The sequence below is a fragment of the Lithobates pipiens genome, unplaced genomic scaffold, assembly GCF_037356315.1.
Source record: "Lithobates pipiens isolate NorthernLeopardFrog02 unplaced genomic scaffold, aLitPip1_a1.2 Scaffold_18, whole genome shotgun sequence".
Lineage (NCBI taxonomy): Eukaryota > Metazoa > Chordata > Amphibia > Anura > Ranidae > Lithobates > Lithobates pipiens.
In genome coordinates, this window is record NW_027507758.1 from 634,317,833 (window position 1) to 634,331,775 (window position 13,943).

Here is a 13,943-nt window from a genome sequence, read left to right on the forward strand (position 1 = left end):
GAGGCTGACAGTTCACATGAGTTCACATGAGTTTCCCGATTCAGTGATAAGAGCAGCGTGGAGCGGAGGGGAGGATGGGACAGCCAACTTCACAGACTGACATATACAGCTCTGACATGCAGAGTGAGTGGATTGCTTTTAAGCATTTATTTTATTAAAAACTTCTGCACCAGCAGCTGCCTGTCGCCTCTCTCTCCCTTATGTTTTGACCCTTCTGTGTTTGCCACCCCCTCTGTAACTGCCCCCCCTCCTCTGTAATTTCCCCTCTCCTCTGTATTTGCACCCCTTTCATCTGTAATTGTCCCTCATTTCTCTGTAATTGCACCCCTCCTCTGTATTTGCACGGGCCCCTCCTGTCACACCGCACCCCCTCCTGTCACTCTGCACCCCCTCCTGTCACTCTGCACCCCCTCCTGTCAGACTCTGCACCCCCTCCTGTCAGACTCTGCACCCCCTCCTGTCACACTCTGCACCCCCTCCTGTCACTCTGCACCCCCTCCTATCACTCTGCACCCCCTCCTGTCACACTCTGCACCCCATCCTGTCACATCGCACCACCTCCTGTCACACTCTGCACCACCTCCTGTCACACTCTGCACCCCCTCCTGTCACACTCTGCACCACCTCCTGTCACACTCTGCACCACCTCCTGTCACACTCTGCACCAACTCCTGTCAACTCTGCACCAACTCCTGTCACACTCTGCACCACCTCCTGTCACACCGCATCCCCTCCTGTCACACCGCATCCCCTCCTGTCACGCCGCAGCACCACCTCCTGTCACGCCGCAGCACCACCTCCTGTCACACCGCAGCACCACCTCCTGTCACACCGCAGCACCACCTCCTGTCACACCACAGCACCACCTCCTGTCACACCGCACCCCCTCTTGTCACACCGCACCGCACTGCCCTACTGACACTGTCAACTGCTCTACTGACACAATTTACTACCCTACTGACACAATTTAGTGCCCTACTGACACTGTCCACTGCCCTACTGACACTGTCCACTGCCCTACTGACACCATTTACTGCTTTACTGACACTGTCCACTGCCCTACTGACACCATTTACTGCTCTACTGACACTGTCCACTGCTCTACTGACACCATTTACTGCTCTACTGACACCATTTACTGCCCTACTGACACCATGTACTGCCCTACTGACACCATGTACTGCCCTACTGACACTGTCCACTGCCCTACTGATACCATTTACTGCTCTACTGACACTGTCCACTGCCCTACTGACACCATTTACTGCCCTACTGACACAATTTACTGCTCTACTGACACTGTACACTGCCCTACTGACACTGTCCACTGCTCTACTGACACCATTTACTGCTCTACTGACACTGTCCACTGCCCTACTGACACCATTTACTGCCCTACTGACACCATTTACTGCCCTGCTGACACCATGTACTGCCCTACTGACACTGTCCACTGCCCTACTGATACCATTTACTGCTCTACTGACACTGTCCACTGCCCTACTGACACTGTCCACTGCCCTACTGACACAATTTACTGCTCTACTGACACTGTACACTGCCCTACTGACACTGTCCACTGCTCTACTGACACCATTTACTGCCCTACTGACACCATTTACTGCCCTGCTGACACCATTTACTGCCATACTGACACCATTTACTGCTCTACTGACACTGTCCACTGATCTACTGACACAATTTACTACCCTACTGACACCATTTACTGCTCTACTGACACTGTCCACTGATCTACTGACACCATTTACTGCCCTAATGACACAATTTACTGCCCTAATGACACCATGTACTGCCCTACTGACACTGTCCACTGCCCTACTGACACTGTACACTGTCCTACTGACACCATTTACTGCTCTACTGACACCATTTACTGCCCTACTGACACTGTCCACTGCCCTGCTGGCTGACAGTGTCCAATTTTAAGGTAGGCTATTGTCACTGACATTTCTTTTATTAATCGAATCATATTTTATGGGTACACTAAATGCTTTTGTTTTATTTAATCATGCCCATTTAAGTCCCTCCACTGTTAATGCAATTTGGCTATAGCAACTGTCCTGTGTAGCACACTTCATTACTACTCTTTTTGGGTAACCCAATGTATTTTACAATCCTATAGCGTGTACTACAAAAAAATTGCCGTGCGCCGTGAAAATGTTCGGGTTTGGCTTGAAGAAAAGGTGGCAACCCTAGCTGGGAGTCATATTGCTCTGGTGAGTGGGGAAGCACCACTAAGGGGCGCCCTCACCATCACGTGTGTAAGAGGTGGAAGAAGGCGTGGCTACACTACAGCTGACACAGTTTAGAGCACCGAGAACTTTACACCTTATCAACTTTTCATTGATTGGTGGATTTTTTTTTTTTAGCAAAATAAGTTTATTGAAGTAGATGCAGTGGACTTGCAGAGAACACTATACTGAGCACAAAATATTGTATGATTACATGAATTTTCACAGATTTTTAGTTTATTTAATATAGCAGCAAATATTATAAGATTAAATAAGTAGGTGCAAAGTGGAAGCAGTGGATCTGCAGGGAACATCATCTTGAGCACAAAGCACTTTATGTTGTATATGCATTTGCACATGGATCAGTTTACTTCATTTACTGATAAACATCATGAGATCAATGAAGTAGGTGTAAAGTGGAAGCAGTAGATCTGCAGATAATATTATTTTGAGCACCTAGACCAGGGGCGGATCCAGAGTCTAGTCTTGGAAGGGGCACTGACAGAAAATATGTTTTTTTGGGGGGCAATTTAGCGGGGAAATGGCTGGTGTTAGCGCTTAAATCATTATGGCACCATGGTTGTTATGGTGTCAGGATGATTGAAGTGTATTATTCCTACTATTACATTGTAATATAAAATGAAATAGTTCAACTCACCATAATGCAGAATCAGTGAGAGCCCTGAGTGTGTCACCTGTCGCATGTGGATTGTCACCTTCCACGTCGCCTGTCACCAGATGCAGATTGTCACTTGCCTGCTAGCTGGTCTCTTGCTGCGTCCCAGAGTCAGGCAGCAGATTACCAGTCAGGCAGCCGAGAGATGATATAATCTCTCTGCTGCCTGCACAGTGAGGGCAGAACTGCAGGGCGGGCAGTGAGAGATGATGTCATGCCTGCCCGTGGAGCTGCCTGCGCTCTCACCCGCAGAGACACCCGTCCACTCACTGACCGCATTGCCCCGTTGCCACCCCTGGATCCTCCCCTGACTTAAACTTTATATATGGATGTATATATATTTAGGCCTGAACAGCAGTTCTTACCTAGTTTCATAGTTAGTCAGGTTGAAAAAAGACATGAGTCCATCCAGTTCAACCTTAGTTCTCAAAAGGAGTTCCCAAAAGCAGCAGGATTCCAGGGACAGTGAGCACCTCTACACCCCCAGGGCCTAAAACGGAGGAGGCTGCCATATGCAATATCCAGCAAGCTTTCCAGGGACGGTGCCACCAGCTAAACCCAATCCCATGTGTTGGGACAGGTTACAAGGCGGCCATGTGGGCTGCTATTTTTAAAAAAGGGGACATAGAGCTTCTACAAGTTTGGGACTTTGCAAAAATTTCACCAAGAGGGCACAGAGCTCCTATAACTGGAATTCTTTGCCAAATCTAAAGAGTCATTATTCTAGAGGGAGCACAGTCCAGGATTTGCCATTTTTCAGAGTACAGAGTAAAGGAAGTTGTCCTCATGTTGTTCTAATCGAGTCATCCAAGTGGAGTCATCGAGTTCTATTCTCCATCTAAGTTTTTTTCCCAATACAACAAAAAAAAAAACAAGCCCATAGACTGATTCTTTGTGTGAGAATTGGAAAATGTGTGTTGCCTGGCTGTGGGGGGACCTGAAAATCAAGCGGCCCTCTAGGGCAGGGATCTCCAAACTACGGCCCTCCAGCTGTTGCACGTCCCATGAGGCATTGTAAAACTCTGATATTCACAGACATGACTAGGCATCATGGGAATTGTAGTTCCAGAATGACTGGAGGGCCACAGTCTGGAGACACCTGCTCTACGGGATTGAGCTACATGTACTTTAAGGGTTCATGCACACAGGACATTTTTACAACTGCTGTTAGGGTTGTCTGACTTTTTTTAACTGCTTTTAAACACCCCTCCATGTTGGCCTATGTGTCCATGCACACATAAACTGTCAGAGACATTTGGAGGCATAAGCATTTAGGGGCAGTAGAAAAAAAGACAGCCTGCGCTTTCAGGAGCAGTAAAAACGTCTTATGCCGCTAAAAGCTGCTAAACGTGGCTTAACGCTGTTAAGCCGCGTCAAGCATTTTTTTTACATGACAAAATCATCGGTTCCCGATGAGAGCCCATTGATTTGAATGGAAGTCTCACCAGAAATTGCATCACGATGATCCGACTTGTAGTGCGACTTGTGTGCTGAGGATCTTGAAGAGGAACCCCATGCCAAAATGAAAAAAAAAAACAGTGTAGGATCAGTACCAGGCCTTTACAGGCAGGACTAAAGCCCCACCAAATTTGAGTTTATGAGAGTAGCTTTTGAGCAGAAAAGACACCTAAAGCCTTGTACAAACGATCATGTTGTTGGCAGGGGATTGTCTGTTGACAGACTGTTGTCCTAAAATCTGACCGTTAGTACGCTCCTTTTGATAATTGTTGTCCAACTTTCTGCCAACTTGGACGAAGACGCAACGCAACCCTGTCCTCATGAATAATTAAATATGGCTCTTTACAGGAAAGAAGAACAGCCAATTCCGAAAACCTCCTTGCTAAGGATATAGCAATCAAGAATACTAATTTCCTTGTCAGAAGGACTAAGGGAGTATGCTCTATATCGGTTCAAAGGGCTTTCTTTGCGACACTGACGAAACTAAGTTCAGGTCTCAAGGGTTCAAAGGTGATCTAACTGCCCGATTAAGCCGCATCACCCCTTGCATAACCAAAGAATGCGAAGCAAGTGGTCTTTGAAATAAGACCGTTAAAGCCAAGACTTGGCCTTTAATAGTACTCAAGGCCAGCTTCATCTCTACCCCTAATTGTAGAAAAGCAAGTATTCTGCCTATGCTATACTTCTGAGGATGCCAACCCTTGGACACCAAGAAACATAAGCCCTCCAGACTCTATAACAGCCATTCTCAACCAGGGTTCTGTGGAACCATGGGGTTCCTCCAGAGGTTGGTAAGGGTTCCTGACCACTGAACTCTATACACAGGGCTGTATATGACATGTTCCTGACCACTGCACGCTATACACAGGACTGTATATGACATGTTCCTGACTTCTGCACTCTATACACAGGGCTTTATATGACATGTTCCTGACTTCTGCACTCTATACACAGGGCTGTATATGACATGTTCCTGACCACCGCACTCTATACACAGGACTGTATATGATATGTTCCTGACTTCTGCACTCTATACACAGGACTGTATATGACATGTTCCCGACCACTGCACTCTATACACAGGACTGTATATGACATGTTCCTGACTTCTGCACTCTATACACAGGGCTTTATATGACATGTTCCTGACTTCTGCACTCTATACACAGGGCTGTATATGACATGTTCCTGACCACCGCACTCTATACACAGGACTGTATATGACATGTTCCTGACCAACGCACTCTATACACAGGACTGTATATGACACGTTCCTGACCACCGCACTCTATACACAGGACTGTATATGACACGTTCCTGACTTCTGCACTCTGGGCCGTTATTTATGGTTAAATATAAACTGATGACCTGTAAACCGACACACACAACTTTTATTTTTATATTTTTATTATAATTTTACTTTTAACAAGATTGCAGTCATAAAATTAGGAAATAGTAAAGTTAGAAATCCAATTGGTCAGGAAACTGACTTGTCTGGATTGTGGATTATTATAACAAAGTATTGTAGAAAAGATATCACCATAGAAAATAGGGGGAACGTAGAAAATAAACCCGGATATGAAGGTGACATTTGTGTACGAGGAACACCTTAACAATTACCACCATTTTATTCTCCAGGGCCTCTGCTTTCAGAAAATAAATAAATAAATGTTTGAGGGTTTTATCTAATCTTCAGGCCCAAAATCTGCATTTTAACATGTGTGCAAAAATAATGCAAAAACAGCTCTGGCAGTGAAAGGGTTAATGTGAGCTAGATGGGATCACTCTGCTGTGGTCACACTCTAAACATTAGAGCTCCCTCTAGCTGCAGCCTGATAATAACATTGCTAGGAGGTCTATTCATTTATCTGCTACATACTTTCCATCTTTATATAAACCTCTCCTGACATTTAGGGGTCTATTCATATAAAATTGTACAGCAATTTGCCAATTGAAAATACATGTACATTCCTTCTGTGTGAATGAGGGGAAAATTGAGTTTAATTGGCTATTTGATGGTTGAGTAATTTCCATTGATTTAAAATATAAAATACTAAATTTTCCACTGACTGGAGACAATTGCTATTATACTTAGCGCCATCTAAAGTCCAAACATAGTATTTTTAATTTTAAATCAATGGTTAGTCTAATATTGTTGGCTTTTTTAACTTATATCCTTCAATGTGTACTGTACTCATAAGTGTATGAGTATAACCTCAGGTATTAGTATGAAGCCTTGCCTGATGAAGCAAAATAAAAGGTCTATTTTTCCAAAAAAAAAATTGGACTAATGTGACAATCATACATCCAGCTGTTACAATTTCTGGCTGTAATTTAACACAGTGATTTCCTATGATCATCAGCTCCATCTAGTGGCCATAATCAGCTATTTTTCCTGAAATACCTCAATTAGAGCATTATGGTCATTAGATGGAGTCAAGGAAATCAATGTATGAAATAAAATACGGCCAATATTCATCACAGCTGGGCGAATGCTGGTCATAACCATTCAACATTTTTTTTTAAAACAGACCACTAAGTGTTTGTGAAATCTCACACCACAAAATGTACTCAGCCAATGAGAGGTAATGACTCCATTTTTATTTTTCTACTGCTATCAATGGCCAATACAGTACAACACTTCATCCATGTCTTTAGTGATCTCTGATCTCCTTAGCAACAGAGTTCTGTAATTTGCCGATGTCGGCTTGTAGTTTTCAATGAACTCCCACACCGGTGCTGAGCTCTCTGGTAGATGAGGAACAAGGAGATTGTCATAAGGGACAAGGAGATTGGGACCCCGATTTAGTCCCTCGGACAAGTCCTTTTTTCAAAAAATGTCCACACCCCTGGAACTGTTTCTTACATGATGAAGATCAGCCATGGAGTATATCTGAGGTGTATATCAGGGTGTGCTTCTTCCCCACATGAGAGCTGTGATGTCCAGCAACATTCATATAGAAGACATTTCCCACACTCAAGGCACTAATACACCTCGAGGGTTGTGTGGGGTCCCTGATGTACAGGAAGACAGGACTTCAGTGACATTTCCCTCACTCAGGACAGGAATACGGCTTCTCCCCCTTGTGAGATCTCTGATGTCTGTTAAGACTGGACTTCACTGAAAAACATTTCTCACACTCAGGACAGGAATACAACTTCTGCCCCGTGTGAGATCTCTGATGTGTGGAAAGACTGGCCTTCTGTGAAAAAAATTTCCCGCACTCAGAACAGAAATACGGCTTCTGCCCTGTGTGAGATCTCTGATGTGTGGAAAGGCTGGCCTTCTGTGAAAAACATTTCCCGCACTCAGGACAGGAATAAGGCTTTTCCCCCGTGTGAGATCTCTGATGTATGACAAGGTCTGATTTCTGTATAAAGCTTTTCATGCACTCAGGACAGGAATGTGGCTTCTCTCCTGTGTGAGATCTTTTATGCACATTAAGATGTGATTTAGAATTGAAACACTTCCCGCACTCAGAACAGGAATGTGGCTTCTCCCCTGTGTGAGTTCTTTTATGCGCATCAAGATCGTATTTTGAACGGAAACATTTCCCGCACTCATCACATGAAAATCTCTTATCTGTTGGAAGGACGGCCCCGTCCCTCACAGTCAGAGGTTCCTCAGGATAAGAGGAATACGATGGTCCATCTACACTGTGTGGTGCCGGATGGACATTTGAGGTAGTCGGGTTTTCTCCTGGACTATACTGTGTGATGTCCTCATCTTCTACTTTACAGTCTGGAGACAAAGTGAGACAATCCTCTGAGGTTTTCCTCATCTCCCGTCCATCTACTAAAATAGAAATACAAAGATTATTACTAGACATGAGCTGATTGGTTCCCCTAAACCAGGACTCCGCCCACATCAGGCAGCTTTGTCTTTGAGGATCTTACAATTCCCCCCTCAAGGTAACTAGTAAATGGGTCCTCTGTAGGGTGGCAACTAATGATTATTTTCATAACTGATTAGTTGGCCGATTATTGTTTTGATTACCGTATATACTCGAGTATAGGCCGACCCGAATATAAGCCGAGGCCCCCAATTTACCCCCGAAAAACTGGAAAACTTATTGACTCGTGTATAAGCCGAGGGTGAGACATGGCTGTCCATCCCTGTGTGTCCGTCCATCCCTGTGTGTGTGTCCGTCCATCCCTGTGTGTCCGTCCATCCATCCCTGTGTGTGTGTGTCCATCCATCCATCCATCCATCCCTGTGTGTGTGTCCATCCATCCATCCATCCCTGTGTGTGTGTCCATCCATCCATCCCTGTGTGTGTGTCCGTGCAGCCTTGTGTGTCCAGCCTACCTGTGTCCCGAGCCTCCGTCGTCCCGTGCCTCCTCCGTCCCGTGCCGAGCCGAGCCTCCGTCCTTCCAGGATCGTCGCTCTTCTCGGCGGCCATTCTACAATTCAAAAGCCGCGCCTCCGCCTCCGCCTGTGATAGGCGGAACACTCAATTTCCCAGCAGCCTGTGTTCCGCCTATCACGGACATCCTCTCATCCTCGTCCGTAGTACGAGGATGAGCGGATGTCCGTGATAGGCGGAACACTGACTGCTGGGAAATTGAGTGTTCCGCCTATCACAGGTGGAGGGGGAGGCGGAGGCGGGGCTTTTGAATTGTAGAATGTCCGCCGTCTGTCTGCTCGATACGCTGATCGGGCAGTCAGACGGCGGTGACTCGAGTATAAGCCGAGGGGGGCACTTTCAGCCTCAAAAAAGAGGCTGAAAATCTCGGCTTATACTCGAGTATATATGGTAATCGGATAAAAAAAAAACATCAAAAAAAGATTGGTGTATAATTGAGTTAATATTCTTGAATATCTATATACAGCGGTAAATATAAATATCCAGATATATAGTTGGATATTTAATCCACTCTGAGAATAACAGACAGATAGATGTATTATTAGGAGGGAGAATCTGCTACATATCAGAATCAGAGATCAACATTATTAAAATGTAAAAAAGACATAAAAATTACCAGTTACACTTACCGGTAATGGAGTTTCTGGGACGTCTTCCAGGACGGCACAATGAGAGATGACTGGTCCCACCTGAAAGGAAACACAATCAACAAAGAGGTTAACACCCCCGCCCCTCCCTGTGTTTCTCAGTTGTGAAAAAGTATCGACCCACACCAGTGCACGAGAGTGAAACACCTCAAAACTCCATACAAAAACAAACATGCCAAAAGAGCAGGTGGGAAGTAGGCCTGCCGTCCTGGAAGACTTCCCAGAAACACCATTACCGGTAAGTGTAACTGGTCATTTTCTCAAGTCATCTTTCAGGACGGCACCCTGAGAGAAGAGCAAGTAGCTCAGGCCTACCTTAGGGCGGGAAACAGCTTGTAGGACCTTCCTACCAAACGCCAGATCCTGAGGTGACAGCAACTCCACCCTATAGTCTCTCAGGAAGGTGGTCTGGCTTGTCCATGTCGTTGCTCTGCATATTTGCTCCACCGATGCTCCAGCCCTTTCTGCCCAAGAGGTCGACAGAGACAGAGTAGAATGAGCTTTAAAGATCATTCGGGCTGCCCTACCAGCCTGATCATAGGCTAAAGTAATAGTCTTCTAGACCCATCTTGCTATGGATGCTTTAGACGCTTGCTGACTGGCCAGAAAAATTAACTAACAAATGGCTGGACCTTCTAAACTCTTTTACTTTATCTAAATAAGCCAACAGACAATGTCTGACATCTAAACAATGAAAGGAACTTCCTCTCTTATTCTGAGGATTGGTGCAAAATGAAGGAAGGACAATCTCTTGAGTTCTGTGGAACTTATGCCGCGTACACACGAGCGGATTGTATGGCGTACTTAGTTCGTCATACAATCCGACAGACAGTCCGTCGTACTTTCCACTGAACGGACTTGACCACACACGGATGCACAAACAGTCCGTCGAAAGCTTGCACGATGACGTGTACAGCACGTACGACGGGACTAGAAATAGGAAGTCCAAGACACAGCAAAGCACCCTTCCGCCGTGTAAATCCTTTCTGGGCATGCGCCATTCTTAGTCCGTCGAACTAGCATACTGACGACCATATTGTCCGCTGAAACCAAAGTACGACGGACAGAATTTCGAAAAAACCGAAATACTTAGTACTCTGGACTGCATGCTGAAAAAGTCCGCTGAAGCCCACACACGAGCGGATTGTCCGCTGAAATGTGTTTCGACGGACTAAGTACGCCATACAATCCGCTCGTGTGTACGCGGCATTAGAGGCTACCTTCGGGAGATACAGGGGGTCCTGCCTGAGTACAACCCTGTCATCAAATAATAAAAAAAGGGGTCTTTTATTGACAGAGCCGGAATGTCGCTTATCCTCCTGGCCATTGTAACCGCCAGCAGGAAGGCTGTCTTTAGGGTAAGCAACTTAAGAGGTATAAGAGCTAACGGCTCGAACAGTGCTCTGGTTAGGGCTTCCAAGACTAATGTAAGGTCCCAGGGCAGAAACTTGCTCATCTGCACTGGGGACAGTCTATCTCTGGCTGACAAGAACCTTTTAATTAGGGGATCCAGAGCCCAATCTCCTGTCCAAAAAACAGGACAAGGCTGCGACTTGAACCCCAAGTGTCTTGGTTGCCAGCCCCTGATCCGCGTCATCCTGGAGAAAATCCAGTATGGCAGGGATCTCCTGTTGGGGAGTCCCCTTCGCCTGGCACCAGTGCGAGAAGACTCCACAGACTTTTGTGTAAATACGCCTAGTAACCGGCTTCCTACTCAAAAGAAGGGTGTCGATTATTCTGTCAGAACACCCCCTTTTCGCAGGCTCTCCCTTTCAAGAGCCAAGCCATCAGCCGGGATCTGGGTGGCAGACCGGGCCCTGAAGGAGAAGGTCTTGCCTGTCCGGAAGACGCTGAGGGGGAGCTATGGACCAATTTCCCAGGGATTGGAATGTGGCCCAAAGGTGGCCCTCCCACAACCTCTGAGGATAGAGCCACCACTGTTGAGACTCCTTCACCCTTGCTGGAATGAGAAGCTTGTGGTCCAGTGTTCCTCTTTTCCCATCCCAGGAGAAATTGCTGGAGAGTCCTAGAATGGAGTTGAGCCCATGGGACCGCTGGGATACAGGATGTTATCAGCCCGAGAATTCACATGACCCTTCTGTAAGAGACCTCTTCTACATCTAGAAGGGACGCTACTGCTAAAATAAGACCCTCTACCTTCCCCTGGGGCAAAACAAGCTTCTGTGCTGTTGAATCCACACGGAACCCTAGATTGATCTTGGTCTGGGCAGGAACCAGCGAGGATTTCTCCTGGCTGATGATCCACACCAGGGACTCCAAGGTACTCACTACCTTGGCCAGGTCGGGGAGAAGGTGATCTCGATTCTGGTTGTAAACCAGTATCGTCGAGATAGGGGATCAGCATTACCCCTTGGAGATGAAGGAATGCAACCACCTCTGCCAGGATCTTTGTAAACACTCCCGGACTGGCTGCCAGTCCAAAGGGTAGGGCAGAAAACTCCCAGTGCTGCACTCCCTGCTCTGAGGGGATCGCAAACCTTTGAAAGGCCTGGTGCTCTGGAAAAATAGGGACGTGAAGATAGGCATCCTTCAAGTATAATCGGTATCATAAATACACCTTTCAGAAGGTGCCTTCTGTGAGTATAGACGCTTTCCTTGCGGAACCTCTTGTACTGCAGGAACGTATTTAACTTCCTTAGATTTATTATGAGGCAGTACTTTCCCAAAGTCATTGAGACTATGAAGATGTGGAAAAAAAAAATCCCTGTCCACACTGTCCTACTGGTACTGGCACTATGACCCCCCTGCTCTGTCAGCTGTCCGACGCTGTGTAAGAGAGGGTCCCTGGGTAAGTGGGTTTAAAGGAAACTTGGGGGAGGTAAGGAAAGAAACTCCAATCTGTAGCCCTCTCTTTCAATCTGAAGGATGTGGGGACTCTGAGTAATTATTTCCCACTGAGAACTAAATCTTCCATTCTACTTATTTCCCTTACTTTACGAATCCACATCCATAGTGTCGGAGGTTGTGGGGATTTCCACTTAAGAGGGATGCATGCCTTAGCAGCGTCAAGGATGTGGCGAATGACAGATTTTTTGTATATCTTCCCTGGTATATTGGAAGCATGGAGGAGGTAGAATTCTGGGTCCTCCGGTATTTTGCGTTCTGTGAATTTTTTTAAGGATACGCTGGATCTCCGTCCAAAAGTGTTGTAATTTGGGGCAGGTCCAAAAAATATGTAGGATGGTGCCCTTGTCTCCCTAGCATCTCCAACACTTGTCAGAAGTGTCTGGAAAGATTTTCTTCAGTCTCACTGGAGTTCTGTACCACCTGGTGAGAATCTGAAAAATGAGTCTCTTGTGTTCTCATGCAAATAGATGATTTGTACGTGAACCTGAGGATGTGTTGTCGTTGTGTTGTACTGAAAGTTTTACCTAGGTCACGTTCCCATTCTCGTATGCAGTTAAATTAATGGGGTTCTGCAGAGGTGACTAATAAGTCATAGTCGGCAGAGAGTGCGCGGGGCAGTGCTCCCCTCTCCGAACATAATTCTTCGAAAGTGGTAAGGGGTCTGGAAAAGATTCCCGGGCCGGGAGGGTTCTGTGGAAGTGAGTAATCTGGACGCACTCCAAAATCCTAGTCGGAAAAAACCCAACTGGTCCACCAACGTCGAGACTGTCGGCCATGTTCCTGCATCTATATATTGTGAGGCTTGTGTGAGGTTCCGGAATTTGGCATGGAAAATGGGTTTCCCCAAAATTAGGTACAGGGGTGACGTCTGAGTAATTATGTGGGTGGATGTGAGCAGGACTGAGTAGAGTTTGGCTGTGTTGCCTATTAGAGGTTGGTTCTTCATCTCCCTTAGAAGGGAGGCAAACAAATATCAGCCTATTCAAATATATAGCTTGGTAGTACTTGCGTATGTCCGGTACTGCCAATCCCCCTTAATGCTTAGGTAGCATTAACTGGTTACGTTGTAGCTGTGGATGTTTGTGAGCCCAAATGAAATCAAAGAATAGCGTTTGGATCTGCTTGAAATATCTAGATGTAATATGGACTGGCAGCACCTGTAGAAGATAAAGAAAATTGGGGAGGATGCTCATTTTGATAATGTTGCAGCGACCAAACCAAGAATAAAGCCCGGCGTTCCATTTGTCTAGGAGCTGCTTAACTTTTCAAAGTAGTGGAGGGAAGTTTAGCTCAAAGATTTTGGCTATGTTGGGGGGGACTAATATGCCCAAGTGCGTCAGTGCTTTGTCAGTCCATTTTAATTTAAAATTGTTTTGTAACTGTACGATAGATATTTGTGGAAGATTAACCCCCATTGCTTCCGACTTGGAGAAATTAATCTGGAGATTTGAGAGAATGCCGTATCTCTCAAAACGCTTTCATCAAGTTAGGAAGTAGGGTTGTAATATTGGGCCATAAGACCACCCAGGCCGGGTGCTTTACCCTGCTTAGTAGCACCAACAGCTCCCTGGAGTTCCTCTATAGTGATGGGGTCTTCAAGGATGTCTTTGTCTACGTCTGATAGCAGCTATGAGTAAGCGCTGTTTGTAGCGTGAAACGCGTTAGAAATTTTATT

The 13,943-nt window shown here is 45.9% G+C and overlaps 1 protein-coding gene across 1 annotated transcript in view; it reads right to left on the reverse strand.

Annotated features, from left to right (window-relative positions):
* The window catches only part of LOC143989539 (uncharacterized), a 427,264-nt gene that overhangs the window by 17,832 nt on the left and 395,489 nt on the right, over positions 1–13,943 (reverse strand). The window contains exon 10 of the mRNA XM_077489700.1: positions 7,625–7,883. Coding sequence (XP_077345826.1) covers positions 7,625–7,883 — 259 coding nt within the window. The remainder of the gene's footprint in view (positions 1–7,624; positions 7,884–13,943) is intronic.